Source organism: Lepidochelys olivacea (assembly GCF_965140295.1).
Source record: "Lepidochelys olivacea isolate rLepOli2 genome assembly, chromosome: 7".
NCBI classification, from domain to species: domain Eukaryota; kingdom Metazoa; phylum Chordata; order Testudines; family Cheloniidae; genus Lepidochelys; species Lepidochelys olivacea.
This window is the reverse complement of record NC_140417.1, coordinates 61,944,888-61,970,154: the sequence shown is the minus strand read 5'-3', so window position 1 is coordinate 61,970,154 and position 25,267 is coordinate 61,944,888. Positions and strand designations below refer to the sequence as shown.

The window sequence follows — 25,267 nt, the reverse complement described above, 5'->3', positions numbered from 1 at the left end:
GTTGGAGGAGAAGCTGGGTAACATATAAAGCCAGGAAGTTTGTAGCAGAAGTGGGCTGCAGGGAGAGAGTCTGCAGTTGCTCTCTGGGCACAAAAAGGTCAGTAGGAGGAAACCCGGGGGAAACAAAATTCCTGGGATCCTGTCCCTGACAGAAGGTGTTTACCCAGAGGAGTTGTGAGGAAGAAAGCCTATGGAAGGCAAAGCAGGAAGAAGCCCAAGGAAAGAGCAGTGAGGGTGGAGACTGTGTAGACCTTGGCTGCTAATTATGGACCCAGAGTAGTGCATAGGCCTGAGTTCCCCTGTTAGCCACTGGGAAATGGTGCAGGACTGGTGAAAGCAGCATCCCGACAGTTGGTCCAGTGAGACTTTGATAGCCCAGAAGGAGAAGACCATATAGTGACTTAGAAGGAGGGCTAAGTCACAAGAGAGAGCACCCAAGTCCAGGAGAGTGAGAAGGGCCACAAGACGAGCAAGAGATAGAAGGAGGCCCTACAGTGGACCCCAGATCCAGCCACAAAGGGCTGCCCCACCGGTGAGTGAACCTGTCAACATGGGGTCCCAAGATCTCAGCACTATTATTCCAACTGCAAACACTACTTTAACAGTGAAGCCACCAAATCTCACATGGAGAGGTTCAGATCTTCTGTATAACCATCAGTTCTGGCCAGTAAAGTTGCTTCCAGCTACACTGAAGAAGGCATGATTTCAATACTGTATGAGCAAAATATGATCTCCCCAGTGGAGGGGACTTGTTCCATCCCTTGCTGCTAGAATCACCAGGAGCACAAGTGAGACTGGGCTAGAAGTTGATATACTGCTACAAGATGCAATTACTAGTAGAGCATCCTGAGCTATAGAAAGGAAAAAGGAACATTAGGAAATTAGTATTTCATATGTGTAACAATAGTATACATGCAAAAAAGCACACTATACTTCAACAGAGGATAGATGGGAAAGTTCCAGGCTACAAGAGGAGCAACAGAGACGATTGCTGATCCAATTTAAAGGCCATACCAAAACCAAAGGATTGGGTAGGATTAGTTAATGGTAGTCCTCAGCAAGCACGTGTCCTCTGCGACCATGATACTACCAATCTTTTCAGCCGTCATTCAACTTTAAAGGGAAGACAGTTTTCTTCAAACTTGTGATACTGTATGTCATAGAATATTGGACTACTTCAGGCATGGAAGCAAATAAGATTTCAGACTGTCTGTTTTTTGTAAAAATCCACATTTGCTGAAGTATATCTATATGTTCTCCTCTATCTCTTTAAAGTGAATCCCTTCTTCTCTGAAAATAAACTCCACAAAAATCACACAGACTGTTTATGATGTCTCTCTGACGCAAAATCAAATATGTTCCATTTACAAATAAAGAGAGTTGTTCTATGTGCCAGGCCCACAAGTTCTATCTGGCATCTGAGTAAAGCCGAGTTCTTTCCCTTTCATGCATCATCACTAGTAATAAAAGATTATGTTGGAAAATGATTTCCTTAATTACATCTATAAAATGTCATTGAAAGCTAATGATGTTTCACAAGGTGTAACTTAGGGCATCAACTGGCCTGCAGAATGTTTACTATGGTGATGATGTAGAAGAGAGAAGAAGCCAGCTTGACTCTGGGTCTGGGCTAGGCTTGCAAGGTGGCCCATTTAAAACTAAAAACAAAAACTGAACAAATGACATGGAAACACTGAGACAATAAACATGGAACTCCATGGTGTACTTTTTAAGGGCAGTGGATTTAACCCCTATTATAAATGTTTGCTCAACCTTCTCTCTCTGCCACCCGGCAGGTGTGGGTGCTGCTAAAATGGAAAGGAGAAAGATTACCTGACTTTAAGGTTGACAAATTCAGCTTCATTGAAGATTGCAGAATTTGATTGAATAATTATAAAAGGACAAAATTCTAAAATGTAGATTAGATCAACTATAAGGTCATCAGGAAATATAGTCTAGATGAGTACAGTTGGGTTCTGCCTACTATGACAGCCAATTTCAATTCTCCTTAAACTTCCCTTACAAGGAAGTGTTTATATCAAAGCTCTTTTTGACAGAGCTGGAGGCCATAACAGATGCTACATATGTCAGTGTGGTCTTAGCATTGGCAGCACTTAAGAAGAGGAAAATCCTTTCTGGACATGCCCAGGTTCAGCTATTTAAGGATATTTTCTTTCCTAATCCCTTGATAATCTCCTCTGAAAATAATTGGAATTGTCATAGGCATTTCATCTCAAAAATTTTTTGGAGATTTTTGTTAGTCCTAAAATTGTGGAAAAATCTGCTATACAGACTATGCATAGATGATTAATTATTCAATTTATGTGAGTAGAAAGATCAATAGATGGCTACAATTGTACATATGATATGATACCTTTCTCACTTGGGTATCATAATTGAAAGACACCTCATAATTGAGAGCAGAATGCAGAAATGGTATTTAACTATGCCATTATGCTGTCTACTTTCAATGCTTACTTTCATTTGGCACGGTATGGCAGAAAAGGAACTAGAATTACTGCATTCTTGCTCTTATTTGGAGAATTACAAATTCAGAGTGTAATAGGGAACACAAACTTTTTTCTTTTTTTTTTAATCCCTATGGCATACCTCAACGGGACACCTGTAACCCATATCTATCAAACTTTTTAATGCAGAAAAACAGTCACATCAAAAAATAAAAATAATAAAAAGATAGGACACGGAAGGCAGGAAGCCCTAAAAATCATATATGGTAGGTGTGAAAGTGACAGGAAACTCATTTTTATCAAATGTACAATCCCACAACAAGGAAAATATTATAATACCATTGTATCAAGCAATGGTGTAGTCTCATCTCAAATACTGAGTTTTCTTATCCTATCTCAAAGATCTATCAAATAGAGACATCAATGATGAAAATGACTGAGGCATAAAAAGACTTTGATATGAAGGGACATAGAAAAGATTAGGACTATTTAGTTTAGAGAGAAAATGATAAGAACAAACATGATAGACATATGTAAAATAATGAATGGATCAAGGATAATAATGAAAGGATCAATAAAGCACTCCTTTTAGCCCTCATCTAATACAAGCAGAAAAAAAATCAAAATTAAAAAGCAAATATTGTTTTACATAATGGGAAATTAATCTATGAAACTCTTTGTTCCAAGGAATCAAGGAAGCCAAGAGCTTAATAAATTTCAGAAAAGGATTATACATGTATATGAGTAATAAGATCATCAACACACAGGATAAATAATATATAAACAGATTTAAACACTTGTGTTGCAGGTTATAAAAAAAGTCAATTACTAACTGCCTGGGGTTCAGGAAGAAACTTCCCTATTGGCATACTATTCCATAACTGCCTTTAACAAGATTTCTTGTACCTTACTCCAAAAACAACAACAACAACGAAATGCCCTAATATGAGGCCACTGTCAGAGATATTGAAATATGGATCACAGATCTGATTGGTATGGCAATCCCATATTCCTGTGAGATCATCAGTGTGGGTTGTTGTTTTTTTAATAGGAATAGAATACCATTGCAGTTTTTGAAACTCTCATATTAATAATACGTAGTAATTATATGTTCTACATTTTAAAAACACTATGAAAACTTTAATACAGCAATCCTCCTGTGAAATAAACAAACATTCATCACCACAAACGGGAATTTGAGAGGGAGTTTGTGGGAGGGAGACGTAACAGAATCGCTGTGGTTAGGAAGGGCTGCATTGTCAGTGCCAGTGCTGTTCCTATCTCCTCCACCTGCGCCCCTATCCAAACAGACAACCTAACCCTGGATGCCTCTACCCATATCCTGTTGTGAATTCACAGAGACTGTGGCCTTCATTTCCCACTCACAGAAAGCCAGGCTGGGGGGAACTATCCAGTGTGAAAGATGCTTGCTGGTGGAATCTCTCAAGAGGCAGGTGGGAAGGAGGAGGTGGTGGTTAGGCTGAGGAGCATCCATGTCCACAAGGAATTCCTTGAGAATATTCATATGGAGACATGAGGAAACTATCCAGCTTCAGAGGACTGCTGTCACACCAACAGGGGAGGAGGATATAGTTCTGACACAGGGAGGACACTGGCTATTGGTTACTTCTGGCAGCAGGCAGTGCTCCACCCCTACTCCCAACCCACCCAGCATGATGATGGAAAACTGATATGCTGCCCTGGCAACGAGTGATGAGAAATCATCCCCAAAACTATAGGAAGAGAAACTATGTACCCCCAAGGCTGGGAGGATTGCAGCCACCACTCCCAGGAGGAAACGTAGGGTACTGGTGGTTGGTGACTCTTCTGAGGGGGATGGAGGCACCCATCTGTTGCCCTGACATGGCATCCCGGGAAGTATGCTGCCTGCCAGGGGCCCATATCCAAAACATTACAGAGGAATGGTTGAGGATCATCCAGGCCTCTGACTACTACCCCATGCTACTCATCCATGTGGGCACAAATGATACTGCAAGGTATGACCCTCAACAGATCAGAAGTGACTTCAAGGCTCTGGGAGTAAGAGTGAAGGAGTTGGGAGTGCAGGTGGTGTTTTCCTTGATCCTTCCGGTCAAGGGTAGGGGCCCAGGCAGAGACAGATGCATTCTGGAGGTGAATTACTGGCTGCAAAGATGGTGTTGCCAGGAGGGCTTTGGCTTCCTTGACCATAGGACTCTGTTCCAGGAAGAAGGACTGCTAAGCAGAGAGAGGGTCCACCTATTGAAGAAGGGGAAGAGCATATTTAGATACAGACTGGATAACCTAGTGAGGAGTGTTTTAAACTAGGTTCGAAGGGGGCAGGTGACCAAAGCCCACAGGTAAGTCAAAAACATGCAGACCTGGAAGAAGGGTCTGTTACAGTAGGGATAAAGGAGAGACAAGACAGAACTGGGGGGCGGGGGAGGGGGAAGGTGTCAGATCAGTATCTTAGACGTCTGTATACTAATGCGAAAAGTATGGGGAATAACCAGGAAGAATTTGAAATACTAGTAAATAAACACAACTATGATATAGTTGGCATCAGAGAGACTTGGTGGGATAATATGCATGACTGGAATATTGGTACAGAAGGGTACAGCTTGCTCAGGAAGGACAGGCAGGGAAAAAAGGGAGGAGGTGTTGCCTTTTTATTAAAAATGTATACACTTGAACTGAGGTTAAGATAGAAATAGCAGATTGTTGCAAGTCTCTCGGTAAGGATAAAAGGGATAAAAAAACTGAGGGTGATGACATAGTAGGGATCTACTACAGATCACCTAACCAGGAAGAAGAAGTGGATGAGGGTTTTTTTAAACAACTAACAAAATCATCCAAAGCACAGGACTTGGTGGTGATGGGGGACTTCAACTACTCAGACATCTGTTGGGAAAATAACACAGCAGGGCACAGATTATCCAACAAGTTCTTGGAATGTATTGGAGACCATTTTTTTTAATATCAGAAGCTGGAGAAAGCTACCAGGGGAGAGGCTGTGCTAGATTTGATTTTAGGGAGTAACTGATTGAAATAGAAAGGAACTGATTGAAAATTTGAAATGGAAGGTAGCTTGGGTGAAAGTGATTATGAAATGTTAGAGTTCATGATTCTAAGGAATGGTAGGAAGGAGAACAGCAAAATAAAGACAATGGATTTCAAGAAGGCAGACTTTAGCAAACTCAGAGATTTAGTAGGTAAGATTCCCATGGGAAGCAAGTCTAAGGGGAAAAATGATTGAAGTCAGTTAGCAGTTTTTCTAAGAGATATTATTAAGGGCACAAGAGCAAACTATCCCACTGTGTAGGAAAGATAGGAAGTATGGCAAAAGATCACCCTGGTTTAACCAAGAGATCTTCAATTATCAAAAATCAAAAAGAGTCCTACAAAAAATGGAAACTAGGTCAAATGACAAAGGATAAAGATAAACAACACAAGTATGTAGGGACAAAATTAGAAAGGCCAAGACACAAAAAGAGATTAAACTAGCTAGAGACAGAAAGGGTAACAAGAAAACATTCCACAAATACATTAGAAGCAATAGGAAGACCAAGAACAGGGTAGGCCCGTAACTCAATGAGTGGGGAAAAACAGAAACAGAAGACGTAGAAATGGCAGAGGTGCTTAATGACTTTTTTCAGTTTTCAACAAGGTTGGTGGTGACTGGACATCTAACATAGTGAATGCCAGTGAAAATGAGGTAGGATCAAAGGCTAAAATAGGGAAAGAACAAGTTAAAAATTACTTCGACAAATTAGATGTCTTCAAGTCACCAGGGCCTGATGAAATACATCCTAGAATACCCAAGATGACGACTGAGGAGGTATCTGAGCCATTAGCAATTATCTTTGAAAAGTCATGGAAGACAAAAGAGATTTCAGAAGACTGGAAAAGGGCAAATATAGTGCCCATCTATAAAAAGGGAAATAAGGACAACCTGGGAAACGACAGACCAGTCAGCTTAACTTCTGTACCTGGAAAGATAATGGAGCAAATAATTCAGCAACCAATTTGCAAACATCTAGAAGATAATAAGGTGAGAAGATACATGGATTTGTCAAGAACAAATCGTGTCACACCAACTTGATAACTTTGACATGGTAACAAGCCTTGCAGATGGGGGAAGCAGTAGATGTGGTATATCTTGCCTTTAGTGAAGCTTTTGATACTGTCTCGCAAGACCTTCTCATAAACCAACTAAGAAAATACATCCTAGATGGAGCTTCTATAAGGTGGGTGCAAAACTAGTTGGAAAACTGTTCCCAGAGAGCAGTTATCAGTAGTTCACAGTCATGTTGGAAGGGCATAATGAGTGGGGTCCCGCAGGGATCAGTTCTGGTCTGGTTCTATTTAATATCTTCATCAATGATTTAGATAATGGCATAGAGAATACACTTATAAAGTTAGCAGACAATACCAAGCTGGGAGGGGTTGCAAGTGCTTTAGAGGACAGGATTAAAATTCAAAATGATCTGAACAAACTGGAGAAATGGCCTGAAGTAAATAGGATGAAATGAAATACGGACAAATGCAAATTACTCCACTTAGGAAGGAACAATCGGTTGCACACATACAAAATGGAAAATGACTGCCTTGGAAGGAGTACTGCAGAAAGAGATATAGGGGTCATAGTGGACCACAAACTAAATATGAGTCAATAGTGTAACACTGTTGCCAAAAAAAAAAAAAAAAGGGCATCATCATTCTGGGAAGTATTAGCAGGAGCATTGTAAGACAGACAAGATGTAATTCTTCCACTTTACTCTGCACTGATTGGGCCTCAACTGGAGTATTGTGTCCAGTTCTGGGCGCCAGATTTCAGGAAAGATGTGGACAAATTGGAGAAAGTCTAGGGAAGAGCAAGAAAAATGATTAATTTCAGAGTAACAGCCGTGTTAGTCTGTCTTCGCAAAAAGAAAAGGAGTACTTGTGAAGCTCACGAAAGCTTATGCTCAAATAAATTGGTTAGTCTCTAAGGTGCCACTAGTACTTCTTTTCTTTTTAAAAATGATTAAAGGTCTAGAAAACATGACCTATGAGGGAAGATTGAAAAAAACTGGGTTTGTTTAGTCTGGAAAAAAGAAGACTGTGAGGGGACATGATAACAGTTTTCATGTACATAAAAGGAGAAGGGAGAAGAATTGTTCTTCTTAACTTCTGAGGATCAGACAAGAAGCAATGGGCTTAAATTGCGGCACTGGAGGTTTAGGTTGGACATTCGGAAAAACTTCCAAACTGTCAGGGTGGTTAAGTACTGGAATAAATTGCCTAGGGAGGTTGCTGAATCTCCATCACTGGAGATTTTAAAGAGCTGGTTACACAAACACCTGTCAGGAATGGTCTAGCTAATACTTAGTCCTGCCATGAGTGCAGGGGACTGGAGTAGATGACCTCTCGAGGTCCCTTCCAGTCCTATGATTCTATGATTTACAAATGAGAAAAGTGAAACAGAAAGGTGAAGTCTTAAAGCCACAAAGCAAGATAGTGGCAAAGCTAGTTTCAGCACTCAAGATTACAGAATTTGTCACAAGTCTACCTGGATAGAGTGCAAACTAGAGAAACATTTCTAGGGGGAAAATAATGGTTTCAGGCAACAAACCTTTAAAACTACCTTGAGCCTATCTAGCACATGTGCAATAAAGTTATAAGACTGTTATATTTTTGAAACAAGTTTAGATACAATACATTCTTGTTAAATATTATACAACTATATGTAGTTAAATTTAAAGGTTAGGTAATGAGAGGCAATGAACAAAATAATATGAGGTGATTACTTAATGTGTGGTTATATTCTGTGGAGTACTGTAAACACAGCATTGTGGGTTCCAGATTTATCTGCATCACATTTGCTCAAAAAATTGTAACTTAAAAGATCTTTTTCCCAATAACTGCCAGCCCTTCAAACTCATCTTGAAATCTGAAAGACAAGCTGTGTTCTTTGTCGCTCAAGCATCATCACTAGTAATAGAAATTCTGCAATGAGAATTTAGTTAATCCTCTGTATAATACAAGAGACAACAGAATACAGCTCACTTTCTCTGTTAGTTGGATTAGGATTCACAGCAACAATAGAAGCGTTAAAGTCAGAGTAAGCGGATATGAAACTGAGTACCAACCCAGAACAATTCTGTTGAGTAAGGAGGTGCTATTTTTACAGTCCCTTTCTCGATCGTAAGTGCACTTTCACAATACCAAAACTAAAAGCACACTCATCCACAAACCAACTCTTCATTAACAGGGCTACCCGCATTAGTGTTTAAAATCAGCTGTATTGTCATCAGATTTGGTTTGAAACAGTAAACTACCACCAGTAATTGAAATAGAAAAATAAACCAAGTGATTGTATTTCTCATCCCCCCACATTAAAAGAACAGTCATGAGACATGTGGGTATAGAAAATGATGGGGTCTAAATTAGCTGTTACCGCTCAAGAAAGAGATCTTGGAGTCATGTGGATACTTCTCTGAAAACATCCACTCAATGTGCAGCAGCAATCAAAAAAGCGAACAGAATGTTGGGAATCATTAAGAAAGGGACAGATAAGACGACAAAAAATATATTCCCTATATATAAATCCATGGTATACCCACATCTTGAATACTGCAGATGTGGTCGCCCCATCTCAAAAAGATATATTGGAATTGGAAAAAGTGCAGAAAAGGGCAACAAAAATGATTAGGGTATGGAATGGCTTCTGTATGAGGAGAGATTAATAAGATTGGGACTTTTCGGCTTGGAAAAGAGAGGACTACGGGGGGATATGATTGAGGTCTATAAAATCATGACTGGTGCGGAGAAAGTAAATAAGGAAGTGTTATTCACTCCTTCTCATAACACAAAAACTAATTTCAAATGAAATTAATAGGCAGCAGGTTTAAAGCAAACAAAAGGAAGTATTTCTTCACAGAACACACAGTCAACCTGTGTAACTCTTTGCCAGAAGACATTGTGAAGGCCAAGACTATAACGGTTCAAAAAAGAACTAGATAAATTCATGAAAGATAGCCATTGATGGACCTATTAGGCAGGAAGGGCAGGGATGGTGTCCCTAGCCTCTGTTTGCCAGAATGAGCCACTTGATGATTACCTGTTCATTCCAACTGGAGCACCTGGCATTGGCCACTGTCTGAAGACAGGATACTGGGCTAGATGGACCTTCGGTCTTACCCAGTATGGCCATTCTTATGTACAGCATGACCCGCAATACAAACTAATTTTGAACACACAAACTATCTTCGGTTCCTTTAAAGCAGCTATCACCATGATTCCTAAAACTCAAAGATGTGAGTTTTATTGTTTTGCCCCCTCAAGCCAATGTTTGCTATGAGACAAGTATATAATATTAATGAAAAAATGCAGAAAGATGTTCATGAGTAGTGAAATACTATATTCACAAATCTGAATTTAGGTAGTTGGCAGAACTCAAACAATAATACATTATTCATGATCTGTATACAGCTATCTAGCATACATATTTTGCAGATTGAATACAATGGATCCAATTGTTTGAAGGCACTGCAGTGATCTCAGATGAGAGCAAATGTCACATATCATGAGAGATATAAAGCCAAGTTTTAATGAGATAAATTAAAATGAGATTAACAGCAAGATGCAATCCTAAAGAATTCTTATTATTTTTGTAAATGTGCATCATTATTTCAATGTTCAAGACAAAAAGAAAAAAATTCTACACAAAGGACAAATCCAAAATCTAGAATCTACCGAAGCAAGTAGTGTTGAATTTGAGATTTTAAACCTGAAACATCCTTCCATCATGTTTTGGATCATGCAGTTTTCAGTGATGTTAGAGTCTGAGGGCATGGCTACACTTGCAGATGTAGAGCACTTTGAGTTAAACCAGCCTTCGGAGAGCACAGTAGGGAAAGCACTGCAGTCTGTCCACACTGACAGCTTCAAGTGCACTGGCATGGCCACATTTGCAGCGGGATTGGGAGCAGTGCATTATGGGCAACTATCCCAGCATGCAAGTGACTGCAATGTGTTTTTCAAATGGGGGGAGGGGTGGAGTCTGATAGGGAGTGTGCTGTGAATATGTGGGGGGAGAGAGTGGGTTTCTGGGGGGCTGAGAGCATGTCACCATGCTGTCTTGTAAATTCAGACAGCAGCAGACCCCACCACCCTCTATCTCTCTCACACAGCATTCCACACTAATGGCTTGCTTTGTCTCGGAGCAGATAAGCAGCCGGCTATTGGAAATGGAGCTTTCAAAGGGCATATGCACATTCCTGCAGTGATTCAAAAACAATGACAAGAGTGGCCACTTGACTTAATGGGATTATGGGACGTTTCCAGAGGCTGATCAGAGTGCAGTAATGCAACACTTCGTTCACACTGGCGCCATGGTGCTCCAGCGGGGGCACAGCAAACGTTATTCCACTCGCCAAGGCGGAGTCCCAGCAGCGCTGTAGCCGCGGAGTCAGAACGCTCTACGGGCCTTGCCAGTGTGGACGGGTAGTGAGCTAGTGCACCTGGGGCTTCTTTATTGCGTTGTAACTCGCAAGTGTAGCCAAGCCCTAATTTCATATCAGTATCTATCTGAAACTACATGTTGGATACGTTTTAGTTTTTAAAAAGGGAGGTTAATGGATGAGCAAAGACTTTGAAATCACTTCCTCCATTATCCACTTTATTGAGGCTTTCACCCTCACCAATCTACTCAAACAGTTATGCGTTTCTCTGGTGGGGCGGCTGCTCCACCCCTAAGAGAGATAGGGCTAGAGTAGGCCAGAGTGGTGCGCAATCAGGGCCAGTATTCCAGCCAGCCAATCAGGGCTAGGCTAGGCCCTTCATGGGGGAAGGTCTGTCTCCTGAGCAGGAGACAGGCACCTCAGACAGAGCAGTGCTGGGTAGGCTCGGGGGAGCATAGAATGGTTCCAGCCCAATACCTGCCACAATGCAGGCCCTGATAGAAAGGGCCTAGAAGATATGAAGGCCAGAAGGGAAGTGGCCCATGTTAGACAAGGGACAGTTAGACAAGGGGAGAGAAGGAGGACAGGGAGGCTGCCACTAGAGGGTCCCTGGGTCGGGACCCAGCGTAGTGGGCGGGCCTGGGTCCCCTGCTTCCTCCTTGTACAGCACCTGGCTGTGGAAGGGTGGCCTGCAACCGTCACTTGAACTGCAACTGCCCCTTGAACAGAGGGGCTAGACTCAAGGGGTTGTGGTTGGCCACTGCAGCAGGAGTGACTGGAAAGACTGCTGTTAACTCCCGCCCCTGCAAGGGGGCGAGTGTGGACTTGGGGGGCACTGCCGGAGGGCAGTGTCCTGAAGAGGACACTGGTAGCAATGCGGGTCGAGACGCCAATCGAGGGTGAGAGACGGACAGGACACCACAGGCAGAGGGCGATCTGCATGAACTGAGCTAATTCCCAGACTGAACAGCAGGAGGCGCTGTGGTGGTAAGTCTCAACCCCATCACAGTTTCCAATTCCCTTCAGTCTTCTAAAGGTATGTCTGCACTACCAAAAAAAGACCCAAGGCAGCAAGTCTTTGGGTATGTCCACTTTCCAAAGAACAGCCAGGACATTGAGTCTTAGTCCAGGTCAACTGACTTGGGCTCATGGGGCTCACACTACATGGTTACAAATAGCAGTGTAGACACTCCTGCTCAGGCTGGAGCCTGGATTCTGACACCCACCCCCTCGCCAAGTTTCAGAACCTAGGCGGGAACACCAACACTACCATTTTTAGCTCCATAGAGCACGCCTGAGGCCTTGCCTACATTACCAAGTTTTTTCACCAAAAACTGCTTTTTGTCTAAGAAACAGTATGTGCATAGTGCATACACATGGCAATGCGACTTTTGACAGGAAAAATGCCCGGTTTTGGTGACAAAAACAACATCCATCCCGGTGAGAGACTTGTGTCTTTTTCCTCTCCAGTTTCTCAACTAAGTGCCAGTACAGACACCACGCTTGATTTCATTGGTTTAATTGGCCTCTGGGAGGTGTCTCACAATACCCATCCTTACCGCTCCAGTCAGCAGTTGGAACTCCACTGTCCTGCAGCCAGGTAAACAAAGATCCGCCCCTCCCCCTTAGAAGCTCCAGGAATTTTTGAAATTTAATTTCCTGCTGGCTCAGCATGGAGAAGTCCCATCACATCTTCCCAGGTGGCCATGGTGGGTTATCGCACCAAACATTCTCCTGCTTGGACCACTGTGGAGCTGTTGGATCTGATCAGTATATTAAGGAGAGATGAGGCTGTGCAGTCCCAGATGCGCTTTAGCCGTAGGAATTGGGATACCTATGGGCACATTTCTCAAGCTTGTGTGAAAAGGGCTATGATCGGGACACGCTGAAGTGCAGAGCGAAGATAAAGGAGCTAAGGCAGGCATACCATAAGGCGAGGGAGGCGAACCATTACTCCAATGCTTCACCTAAGACCTGTCAGTTCTATAGGGAGCTGGACGCTATCCTCAGTGGCGACCCCCACCTCCACTGTCAAGAGCCTCATGGATACTTCGAGGGAATGGAGGCAGATGAAAGAGGACCTAACCCAGAGGACTAAGTTATTGATGAAGAGGTGGAATTCGATTAGGATGTACAGCTCCCAGCGGGGTCGCCCGGTCAGCCAGGCAACCAGGCACTGTTCTCCACTCCAGAGGCATCTAGCCTGCCTCAGCAGTCGCTATCACGGGAGAAAGAAGCAGGCGATGAGTCTGGTAAGTGGCTGTGGCTTGTGTAGTGCGGAGGTGGGTTCAGGGTATAGAAATGTGGGAGGCTGGCTGTGTTTCCTTGAGGTGGACATTTCCCAGTGTAGCTAATCTGTACAGCAGAACAGGATGTTGATGCTCGCAGAGATCTCACAGGAATCCTCCAGCAAGATCTCCAGGAAAGTTTCCTGGGGGTACTCGGTAATCCTCTGCCAAAAGTTCTGTGGCAGAGCAGCTCTGTTCCGTCCCCCATTGTAGGAAACATTCCCACACCATTTGGCAATCACTTGTGCAGGGACCAAAGCGTCACATTGGTGAACAGCATATGGAGCAGGGCGGAAGCCACAAGCATGGAGTAGATGTACCCTCCTTTCCCTGCTTACCTGTAGCAGTTAGATGTCTGCTAGAATGATCCCCACCAGTGGAAAAATGTGGAAGAATTTTCCATAGAAAGCTGCACCATGACCCTTGCAGAGAGTGTGTGCACTTTTCCCCATGTGGAGCAGGCCCTCCCACCCCACCTCCAACACTCACCATGCTTTGGCTGTTCGCAGAGATATGTGCCTGGCTAGGGTCAGTAAGAAGGTGATGGCAATATTGCAAAAGGTGTATTAACTGAAATGTTACAATGCTGTGCGTGAACTTAACAATCCCGCTTCTGTGCATTGTCCCCTGTGCTTCACCAGAAGTGGCCTTGAGGAACACCCCACACACCCCTGCCAAGCATCTCCACCAGATAAGAAAGCACCCAAGAAACAGCAAAGACGACCTGTTCTGGGAGGTACTGCAGTGTTCCAATGCAGAAAAAAAAAGGGAACGTAAGGACTGCTGGGAAGCCAAACAGCAGGACAGAAAAGAGAATGAAGCATTTGTTAAGGATGCAACTGAGAGGATGATTAAAGTAATGGAGGAGCAAATGCAGATGCTACAGTCCTTAATAGTGCTGCAGACTGAGCAGATCCATGCTCACCCTCCTCTGCAGCACATTCAGAACACTTTTCTTTCCCTTCCCCCACAAACTCCACTTGCACATTCCTTTCCACTTTCCAGGAGTTCTTGGTTTCCCCTTCACTCCACCCCCTAGGAAAGCTTTCACAATGATAGCTGGATCTACATACAGTTGTGAAAGTCTGTCCTTCCCTGGTGCCTCCTTCCCATCAGGCATCTGTGTCTTTGTGTGTGCTGTTTCTTGTTCAATAAAATCAAAGTTATTTAATGGTGAATCACCTTTATTTTTTTCCCTACAAATTGAGATTGCAGGTACCACCAATACATGCACAGGCATTGTTATCATTGTCTTATGGAAATACAAGGCCCAAAATGACACCATTGCATCCTAGGAAAACTTGCACCTCTGACAGAGATATACATTACTGGTGCTCATTGTCAAAGTGCTGCCTCAAAGCCTCCCTGATTCAAACTGGCCCCCTCTGACAGCCCAGTATCTGGCTGCTCAAAAATAGCAGCTAAGCCGTCTGCCTCAGCACTCCACCTGAGCAAATCTTTCACCCTTAGCTTCACAGAGATTATGCAACGTACAGCATGCGGCTATGACCATGGGAATATTATCCTCATTGAGGTCTAGCCTGCCATATAGGCATCGCCAGCGTGCCTTTAATCTGCCAAACGCACATTCAACTGTCATCTGGCACATACTCAGCCTGTTGTTGAACCTCTCCTTACTGCTGTCCAGGTGTTCCATATAAGGTTTCATGAACCACAGCCATAAAGGGTATGCCAGGTCTTCTGGGATCACTCTGGGCATTTCAACATCCCCCACTATAATCTTTTGATCTCGAAACGAAGTCCCCGATTGTAGCTTTCTGTACAGGCTGGTGTTCCTGAAGATGCATGGCTCATGCATCTTCCCGGACCACCCTGCGTTGTCGTCAGTGAAAACCTACGGTGATCCACAAGCGCTTGCAACACCATGGAGAAGTACCCTGTCCTATTGATGTATTCCGTCACAAGGTGGTCTGGTTCCAAAATTGGAACGTGTGCACCATCTATCACCCCTCCACAGTTAGGGAACCCCATTTCTGCAAAGCCGTCCACTATTTCATGCACATTTCCCAGAGTCATGGTCCTTCGTAGCAGGATGCAATTAATTGCCCTGAACACTTGCATTAATGCAGCCCCAATGGTTGACTTCCTGACTCCAAATTGATTCGCGACTGACTGGTAGCAGTCTGGAGTCACCAGCTTCCATACAGCGATTGCCACATGTTTCTTTACTGAGAGGGCAGCTCTCATTCTGGTGTCCTTGTGCCACAGGTCTGTGGCGAGCTCCACACACAGTTCCAGGAAGTGGCTTCCACATCCAAAAATTCTGTTGCCACTGCTCTTCATCCCACACCTGCATCGCAATACGATCCCACCATTCAGTTAGGTGAGCAGCTTGTTAGGTGCGCCCAAAAGTGATGATCTACCCTATGCAGCTGCTCTGTGAATGCCAAAAGTAATCTATGTCGGGTGCCTGAAAGTGTTCTTCAGTTAGGAACTTGACAATTAACTGAACTGCCATTCACAATTTCTTCATGACAGTTAACAGAGCATTGGAGAGCAGTGCGAGATCCATCTCTTCCCACAAAGATGCTGGGGTTCACAGCAGAGAATGACTGTTGCAAAAATGCCGCAAAAGAAAGCTGGAAGCCCATGGACTGCTGGGACACAAAGCAATGCATCACAGGACATTAAGCCAGGGCCCAAGATGCACTGTAATCTGCTCTGCCTTCCCACATCACCTAGCAACAGAAGGTGTTGATGTGGACTGTGGGATAGGTACCCACAGTGCAATGCTCACACTGTTAAGGATGGTGCCCCCACTGTGGACATGCTCTGCCAACAGAGGGAGTAAATGTGAATATGAGATTCTGATTTTTATTATGTCAAGTTTTGGGTGTCACCATCACTTTTGTTGACAAAAATTGGTCGTGTAGACATAGCCTGAGTCAGGTCACCTGGGCTCTGAAACTCACTGCTGCAGGTTCTGTTTTGCGGTTTAGACTTACCCTCAGCGGTCAGGTCAACTGACTGAAGCTTGCGCTACAGGGCTAGAAATAGCAACATAGACATTCACACTCAGGCTGAAGCCCAGGCTCTGAAATCTAATGAGGGGTGTGGGTCTCAGAGCCTGGGATCCAGCCCAAGCAGAAATGTCTATATTGCTATATTTAGCCCCGTGGCCCAAGTCCCATGAGCCTGAGTCAGTTGACCTGGGCTCTGAGACTCGCTGCTGTGAGTTTTTTGTTTTTAAACAGTGTAGATGTACCCTTAATATTCTTTTCTCTCATTTTTCTTTATTCTCACTGAGTTTTTTGATGATGAAACACTGTTTATCACATGCTTTTCCCGTCTAAACTTTTATCTGGATTCGTGCCCTACCATTCTAAACGTTCCTTGTAGATTCCATGTGTCGGGTTATACCTTGACTTAAAATTTATACAAGTCATCTCTCTCTCTTCAATTAAGCTTTTGTTATCTTCTGCCTTGATTTCTAGCTTATCTTCCTGGCTCTTTCTATAAATAACTAGCTTGTTGACAATTCTGCTGCCCACCTACTCAAACAATGTTTCTGCCATGACTCCCCACACTATCCAATCACCTGCCTACCAACCCCGCACCGCACACTAAGTTTAAGATGCTTGTTCTAACCTTCTTAGCCCTCCATCTAACTGGCCTGTTTCAGTTGGCCTGGTAGTTTGATGACACTGGCCTATCTCCAGTCTCTAATAATTGTATATATTCCCTCTCTATAGCTTCTATAGATAAGGCCTTGGAAAAGCTTCCTGCACTACTGTTCCTTTACTTACAGTTAGTTGGTAAAGCATGCCTATTCAGTGGAACAAGCAACCCTAACTGTTTTACACACTTTGTTTATAAACTTGTAGATTGATTGGTCTATCTTCAGTCAGCAAACCCCACTGGATTTTAAAGCCCTTATGGGAGAAGGGGCCATGACAATATTCTGCACCAACTCAACAAAAGCCTCATTCTGATGAGTATGTGTGTCTCTTCATTATACACCTTTCAGATGTTACAATATTTCATTTTAGCCTTCATTTGCTGTTGTAGCCTCTGGAGAAAGCACTTACCTCCAGGATCAACTACCTTAGCTCATCTAACCTCACTTTAATTTGTCTGTAAGCTACTTGGGGCAGACCCTTTCCCCTATATTTACTCTGATGAAACAGCACATATTTTAATAGCACTATATAAATGATCTAAATAAAGACCCTTTAAAAAGGGATTGAGACTGTATAGATGTAATATTCCACTGACTCAAACCCTAGAAAGCAAGGAAATGTCCAGTTATGGGACACCTCTAATGCCCACAGAGGGCATATTTCCACTGAGGGCAACAGAGTCCACCGCCACACGGATGATACCTCCAACTGATAAGGAGACATAACATTTATTTCCAGCATAGTATAATGCAAAATTTTAATTAGAATGCTCCCAAACACCTTGGGTGGAGAGAAAAGGAATCTGTCAAGTGCCATCTCTGCTCCACTGGGCCAGCTATGGCTGTCTAGATTGGAGAACCCTCTGTCGAAGATGCAGCACTTCAACTGAAGCTGAAGAACTCACAACACTGGAAATCAAAGCAGCTCTCAACTGGCAACCCTGGCTGGTATCACCCACAGACTCAGTCAGGGTTTACAGCATAGACAACCTTCTTATAGTTTCTTAACCTTAGAGCATAGTGGGGAGAGGATGGAGGGGAACTTCATGGAGAGCAGCCTGTAGCTTCAAAGCCATTGGAAAGACGAGCTAAGAGGCGGCCATCTTTACTGGGCAGCCTCAATTTCACATGACCATCAAAGCTCTCAAGTCTACTGCATTTTAGCTGAATCAGAGTTCCAGTTTATGTGAGTGACAAATTCCCTAACAAAATACATTTTAGCACAGTGGAAGGTGCACTGAACTGGGAGGCAGGACACCAGGAGTTCACATTTCACGTCTTTTGATTGCTCTTATTTATATTTCTTTATATTTCTGTACATTTCACAGACCTATTATTGAGCAACCCCTATATTAAGAGACAGTCAAGTATCACTCACTCCGTTTTACAAATAAATTATCTGCAACATTGCAAAAGAAATGAAAATAGAACCAATGTACTTCTATGATTAACTTTCAGTCTCAGCCACTCACAGAAAGAATCTGTCAACTCTGTAAGTGATTGTAATCAGTAAACCACTGTTCCAGAGCTAGGAACAAAGCCATGGTTCCTGACATTCAGCACGTCTTGCAAATGGTTGTGAAATCCATTCAAAAATCCCCTTTGGTGGCTGAACCACACAGAGAACAGCTGCCTATGCTACTACTACCACCATCTTCCGTAGCTCAAATGGTAGCGATATGGACTCAAGATCTGAATGTCTTGGGTTGAAACTCTACCGATGATCCATGTAGTGGTCCTTATAAGTGAACGTGATAAAATTCCTATTTTTCCAGTTCATTTTCTATTTTTTTAAATGTTTCATCTAATTTACAGAGTGAAGAACGATCTTAAAACAGGTTTTATATAAAAAATTATTATAATCTGAATTATGATGTGACACACAACAAAACATAGGAGTTCATATTTCAGCCATTGGTCATACCTTTCAATTGCTTGTGTCAAAGACTGGTAGGTTTAAGGTTTGAAAAGCGTGATGGCCTTAGTGAAATGGCAGCCATATTTCCTAATGGTTGTCTATGGCTTCAAAGCCCAGTTGGAAACATTAGAAAATGGATGCTATTTTTATTAGGGTATCCCTCCCAATAGTAAAGTAGCGATCATCTTTACCTAGGACATAAACGCCTTTAATCCCACTTGGTAGCTGGAGTCCCACTGTAAATTATGGGAAATAGCTATTTTGAGTAAGAGAAAATTGTGAATATAACTGTAAAGCAAAACAAAGCTTAATAACTTTGCTGAATTACAATCTAACTTCTTCAAAATGAGCATTTGAAGGTATCTGGCAATATGTTTTATCTACATAGGAAGTCTGAAGAACAACAAACCAGCCATTAGTTAGTAAAAGAATTCTAAATAAAAGTTGCATGTTTTAAATCATGGGATTTATGCAATATACTTTCAGATTGTGTGGTGGGTGCATCTACAATTGTACACACAAAATGTATTACTAGATTAGCTTTCATTCACTAGTATATAACAAAACACATTCTCCATTATCAAAATGCACAAAATCTACCTTGGATCAGTGGAAGCCCAACTTCATGATATTCATATCTCTAAAATTCTCCTCATGTAAAAAAATTTTCACTTCAATCATTTATGCACAGGTTATAAACCCTTAACAAATAAATGTGGTTATAATTAAAATGTTGCAACTTGAACAATAACAGTGCAACAGAAAAAAAAAGAAAAAAAATATTAAAGTCACTTCTAGAGTACAGAGCTCAACTTATTTTAGGCTACAGACTAACATGCACTCACTGAGTAATGCCTCTGGGCAACATGATAAGCAACTTAGAACAAGAAGTTGTTTAACAGTGAACACCTTTAGAATATTTTATAGTTAATTTCTTTTAAGGAAGAACAAACCTGAGCCACTTTAACAGAATTTTGAGTAGAGCCACCAGCATGATATTCTACGTTGAACCTTTTCACAAGTTCTTCAAACCTGTAAGAAACCACCGGGGTAGGGGGGTGGGGGAGAAAAGGAGAGAGACAGAAAGGCAGTCAGATTCTGTAATTTTTCACAGTGAAAAACTATATAAGCATCTAAATTAGAAATGTATGAAATCAAGTTATTTGTAAACAGGAAATTCAGACATATTAGCTCTTTTACAAGGTGCTAGCTGAGAAAACTCAGACTAAAATAGCATGCATGCACAGTATGCGCACTAGGCAACTGGCTCAATGACAAAGCAAGTGATATCAACTTGATTTCACTCCCTTACAGTTGTATTGTAAGTCTAGAACATTTAAAGAATGTCTTAGGAATACAGCATCTGGAGCTTGTGCACGATGATAGTTAACTTTCAAGCTTCTAAAGTATATGCTCGCATGTAAAAGAAAAAAAATGAAAGGAAACCAATGAGGAGGTGCTGATTCACACTTCCTCTAGCTAAATACGTAACATAAAAGTTCAATAATAAAATAATAAATAATAATAATAAGATACTTTATCTGCTTTAAAACTTTAGTCAAATAGTGTGCACTCAAAATTTAAACAATATTTTAAAGCATGAATTTTTAACTTGTGTTTGTCAGGTATTGGAACTTTATAAATAAATCTACTGCTAGTTTGAGAAAATCCGGATATAAAAAATAAGAATTGTAAAATGTGTGTAAATTGTGGCAGACCAGTTCTCTTTCAGTTTTCTAGTCCTCTAAGTTGGATCATTGTGTAAAAAATAAATTAATTAATATAAAAGCTCCGCTGTCCAAATGTTTTGAAAGAACACTTGGTTTCACTAGCAAAACCTATTTTTCACAATATAAAAATATGTATAAAGACAGCTTGATTACTTTAAAAGGAAAAGTCACGGTTTTTAACATAACGTACATAACAATTATAAGTTAATAATGTCTGGTTCCACTAGTTAGATCTGGTGCATAGCTACCACTGAAACAATGAAAGGGACTTTGTTAAAAAATGCAGTGCAAGTTGAATTGTTTAAGTTCCAGAAAGATCGATAAATGGTCAGTACAAAAGTAATGTAAAATTCTAATTAGGTTTGGACTACCATCAAGAAAAATCCTAATATTCAAGAGAAATATAGTGAAACCTGTCTTAAGGGACCAACTAAAATAGTTTAACAGAAGTGGTCTTCTAATGAAGATGGAGCAGAATAGTATTCTATCAATTTGTGGATTCTTTGTGATAATCTCTGAAAATAGGAGGTTGACTAATAAGTGCATTCTCTTGCACAGGGGTTCTCAAACTGGGGGACGTGACCTCTCAGGGGTCATGAGGTTATTACCTAGGGGCCACGGGCGGTCAGCCTTCACCCTCAAACGCGGCTTCTCCTCCAGCATTTATAATAGCGTTACATATACAAAAATGTGTTTTTAATTTATAAGGGGGTCGCACTCAGAGGCTTGCCATGTGAAAAGGGTCACCAATACAAAAGTGAGAACCACTACTCTTGCACACTGTATGAAAATTTATTTCATTTCAACTTATGCATGTTACTTTTCATGTGTCGCAGTCCTGATAGTTTTTTCATTATTGTCTCCTTGTTCATACATCAACAGAAAACACTTTCCCCTTGTTTTAATACACATAATTTTTAAATAAGTTAGGCACCCATCCAACCTTACAATAAATACTAGTAGCAGAAAGCCTGTGCTGTCACAAGAATGTAATTCATTAAGTGAAGTGTGTAAAAAAAGCTGAAAATGGCTGAGAATTTAAAAATAGGATGGCAACACACTGTGAATCCAAGGGATGATTGAACAGATGATATTATATTCAAAAAGAACTCTCAACCATGCTTGTAGCTGTTTCCATTTTTCACGCTGACTCAACTGACATTCTAGGCTACAAAGTGATTTGGGGGATTATTATGTGTGCTGGTTGTGTTGATTTGTGTAGTCTCTTTCACACAACCATTTCACTGGTTGTAGGCAAAATAGCTGCAGACTAAGGGTGGTGACTGGATGAGTTACCTCTGATATCACAATGGTCTAGGACAATGGTACCAAAACTTTATTTGTCATGCCCTCCCCCTTACTACTAGTGGAATCCTTCCGCACTCCCCCTCTACCATTACTGCACAGTTGGCTCAGCAAAGGAGTTTGTGCTGAAGCTGGAGCAAGAGACAGAGCTGGCCAGAGAGGGGGGTGTGTGCTGAGAGGCAATGAGGGCAGAGCTTAACTGGGGATGGAGAAGGGGGTGGAGTGGAGTTGTGGCTGGGGCCAGAGCTGGGCACAGAGCAGGGGCAGAGCAGAGCTGCAGCTGGGTGGTGCTTCCTTCCCGCCCCCTGTGGGGGCTGCCCCAGGCCCTGCCACACACACCCCATTCCTCCACTCCCCCCTTGGGGGGCATGCCCCACAGTTTGGGGACTATTGATCTAGGCATGGCATAAATACATGCCTACTGTAGCTTGTGGCAGAGCTCTGACCTTGTCCCCATGGGTCCCACACTTCCAGGTAGTTTATGCTAGCTTCAGAGGCTCACTGCAATCCTCCACATAGCCTTTCTCTCTCTAGGGTCAGGGATACAGTCTACTGAGCCCTTTTCATCATAAGTCAGCAAGGAGGTCGGTGAGGGAACTCCCACAGTCTCTGTTGCTCCTATGGCCTCATACCAGGACAGTTTAGCCTCCTGGTCCTGACAGGGGCCTGTTCTCCCCCCGCAGGAGGTGTTTCTGTAGAGGTGGGTTGGGGGGAACCTGGGCCCACCCTCTACTCTGGGTTCCGGCCCAGGGACCCTAATGGTAGGAGCTGTTGGCAGCCAACCTTTCACTGCCAGAGTTGCTACATTTCCCTGGGCCACTTCCCCACAGCTCTCCTGCTTCTCCCCTCTTCACCCTTACCTTAGGGCTCCCTTACCAATGACTTGAGGGTGTCTTCATTAACCAGCCCTTCAGCCGCACTTCCTCTCCTCTGGCTCTCCCCTGCCTGACTAGAGTGAGCCCTTTTATAGTATCAGAGGGGCCTTAAGAGTCAGGTGGTCACATTAGCTTAATGGCCTCACCTGACTATTTGCAAGTTAATTGGAGTCAGGTGTTCTCATTAGCCTGGAGCAGCCTTTGCTCTGGTCAGTCAGGGAACAGAAAACTGTTAATCTAGTGGCCAGTATATCTGCCTTCTGCTACTCTGCTGTATCCAACTGGCCTGGATCTATCACAAGCTATACACTGCATGAGGGTAATTTGTAAAGTCAAAATGGCTGAAAACTTAAAAATTTGATCGTAACAGACCACGAAACCCAGTGATGAGTCAACCTGGACATACTCTGAACATAGAGAGCTCTCAACCATGCTTGTGGCTGTTTCCATCACTTCACCCTGACTCAATGGAGATTTTAGACTTCAGAGTGACTCACAAAATCTTATTATATAAATATAGATTACCTATAATACAACAATGAAAAAGGAATAAACGTCAGCCAGAAAAGTAACTATTAAAAAAAGGCATCTTCTTTCAACATATTTGCTAATGCCAAAACACAAATGCCAACGACCATGATCCAGATACAGTATATCTATCAGAAAGAGTTACATTCCATTCTGTCTTGTGCTCTATAACCATAAAGAAAAGGAGTACTTGTGGCACCTTAGAGACTAACCAATTTATTTGAGCATAAGCTTTTGTGAGCTACAGCTCACTTCATCGGATGCATACCAGCAAAGTATTCTTCATTTAGCTCTCCACCCACACTGCTCTCAGCAAGCTGCAGGACTCTTATCCCCATAAGGATATCTCAGGGAAGGAAGAGGAATATCATAACTTACTTTTAGTAGTAAGTTATTCCTCAATTAGTCCCACTGAAATCAACTGGACTTCTCAAGGCGTTAAATACTCCTTCTCACCCTGTACTCTATCTGTTTTCAGGTGTTGATGGGGTAATTGGGGTCTGTCAGCTAGAACTAGATGCCCCATGAGAAGACTGCTGAAGTGTCATGGCTGACCAAAGTGAGGCTGGATGTGGCACTGAGTGATGGAGTCTGGAGTCGAACTAAGTTCTTGGGATGCTGAGTGGAACGAGGTTGGTGCTGCTTCTGTAGTCCTTACTCTGGTAAAACTCACTTACAGGAAGTTCTTCCCAGGTCAACTAACACGGCTGCTACTCTGAAACCTGTCATTTATGATTGGCTACAAGCATTATCTCTAGTTTGAGAGCTGAAGTACAGTTGACCTGTACTTCAAATACATCATTCTGAATGGTCAGCTTAGCAATCTGCTGTACAAGTAAATAATCAAATATGGAATCCCACAATGTCATTTTATTACAGCCATACTAATATGAAAGTTACGCTTCCAGATGTTCATTATATTTATTTTCTTGGGTTGACAATCTCCTATAATAGATGGAAAACCTTGTTGCACAGCAGTTTTATCATACAATATCCAGAATAGAAACTTCCTATCCTATGACAGAGACCCATGTCACCTTAAATAAATAAATCATCATCAATAGGGTCTCTTGATTATTAGTATCTGTGCTGCTAAGAGGCTGCTGCTTCTGTTATGAAATCCATTCACAGACTACTTTTATAAGCTGTTGTACCTTAATGATTCTACAATAGTTTCCTCTAAGTCACGTTTGCAAATTACTTTGAAAATGGAGGCATCAGCAATGACTATTAAGGTTGAGCTGAGATGTACATGGACATTAGATCTAAAATCCGAGGCTTACTTTTAAAATTTGGCACATTGACTTTTCATAGAAGAATTTTGTTCTCTAGTTTTGTTTTAATTTTATATTTGCACATACACACACACACAGAAAATTTAGCAATGTGGGCACAGGAAATATCTAAAAATGCTCACCTCTGCACCTTTGGTCCTGTTTTCCTTGCATTTTCTTTGAGTAACTTATCTCTTCAGTCTCTCACAAATAGGTTAAGTAGTGGAATTTAAAATATTAAAGGTTTTTAATTTCTTGCTATCATTTACCTTGTTTGAGGCTGGAGGACTACAACAAGAGAAAGGCAAAGGAGAGAAGTAGCACAGTTTAGTTCAACATTTTTGCCATTGTACTGAGAACTGAAAGAGTTGTATGGAGGATGGATTAGTGAAAGACTGAGAAGAGTTTCTATCTGACAAAGTGTATCTGCTATCACACATTTCAGTTTTCTGGAGAAGAGCCTGAAGAGAACTATTATAAGGAAAATGCTGGAAATGGAAAGTTATCCATTAATATTAAAGTAGTCAAAACTGTAGCTCCCACCACCCTTCATTCGAGAAGAGTACTGCCTATTCTATAATACTTACAACCAGTTATATAGTACATACCATTAAGTACTGGTGGAATTCAATCATTATCATCAAATAGTAGATCATGTACCGGAGTTAAGTTTCAACACTAAGTTGAATACAATTTAAGCTTCTATTAAAGTCCACTAATTGGGTCCAAGTTTACATCTCACTTTACAATATTACATATTTACACTCAAAAGCCTCAACTTGTTAAGCTCAAATTTAGCGACCGATATATAGGTTTTT

At 42.0% G+C, this 25,267-nt stretch overlaps 1 protein-coding gene across 5 annotated transcripts in view; it reads right to left on the bottom strand.

Annotated features, from left to right (window-relative positions):
• The window catches only part of ADK (adenosine kinase), a 549,228-nt gene that overhangs the window by 348,229 nt on the left and 175,732 nt on the right, over positions 1-25,267 (bottom strand). For all 5 annotated transcript variants that reach the window (XM_084634813.1, XM_084634817.1, XM_084634815.1 and 2 more), the window contains one exon: positions 19,691-19,769. In XM_084634813.1, coding sequence (XP_084490939.1) covers positions 19,691-19,769 — 79 coding nt within the window. The remainder of the gene's footprint in view (positions 1-19,690; positions 19,770-25,267) is intronic.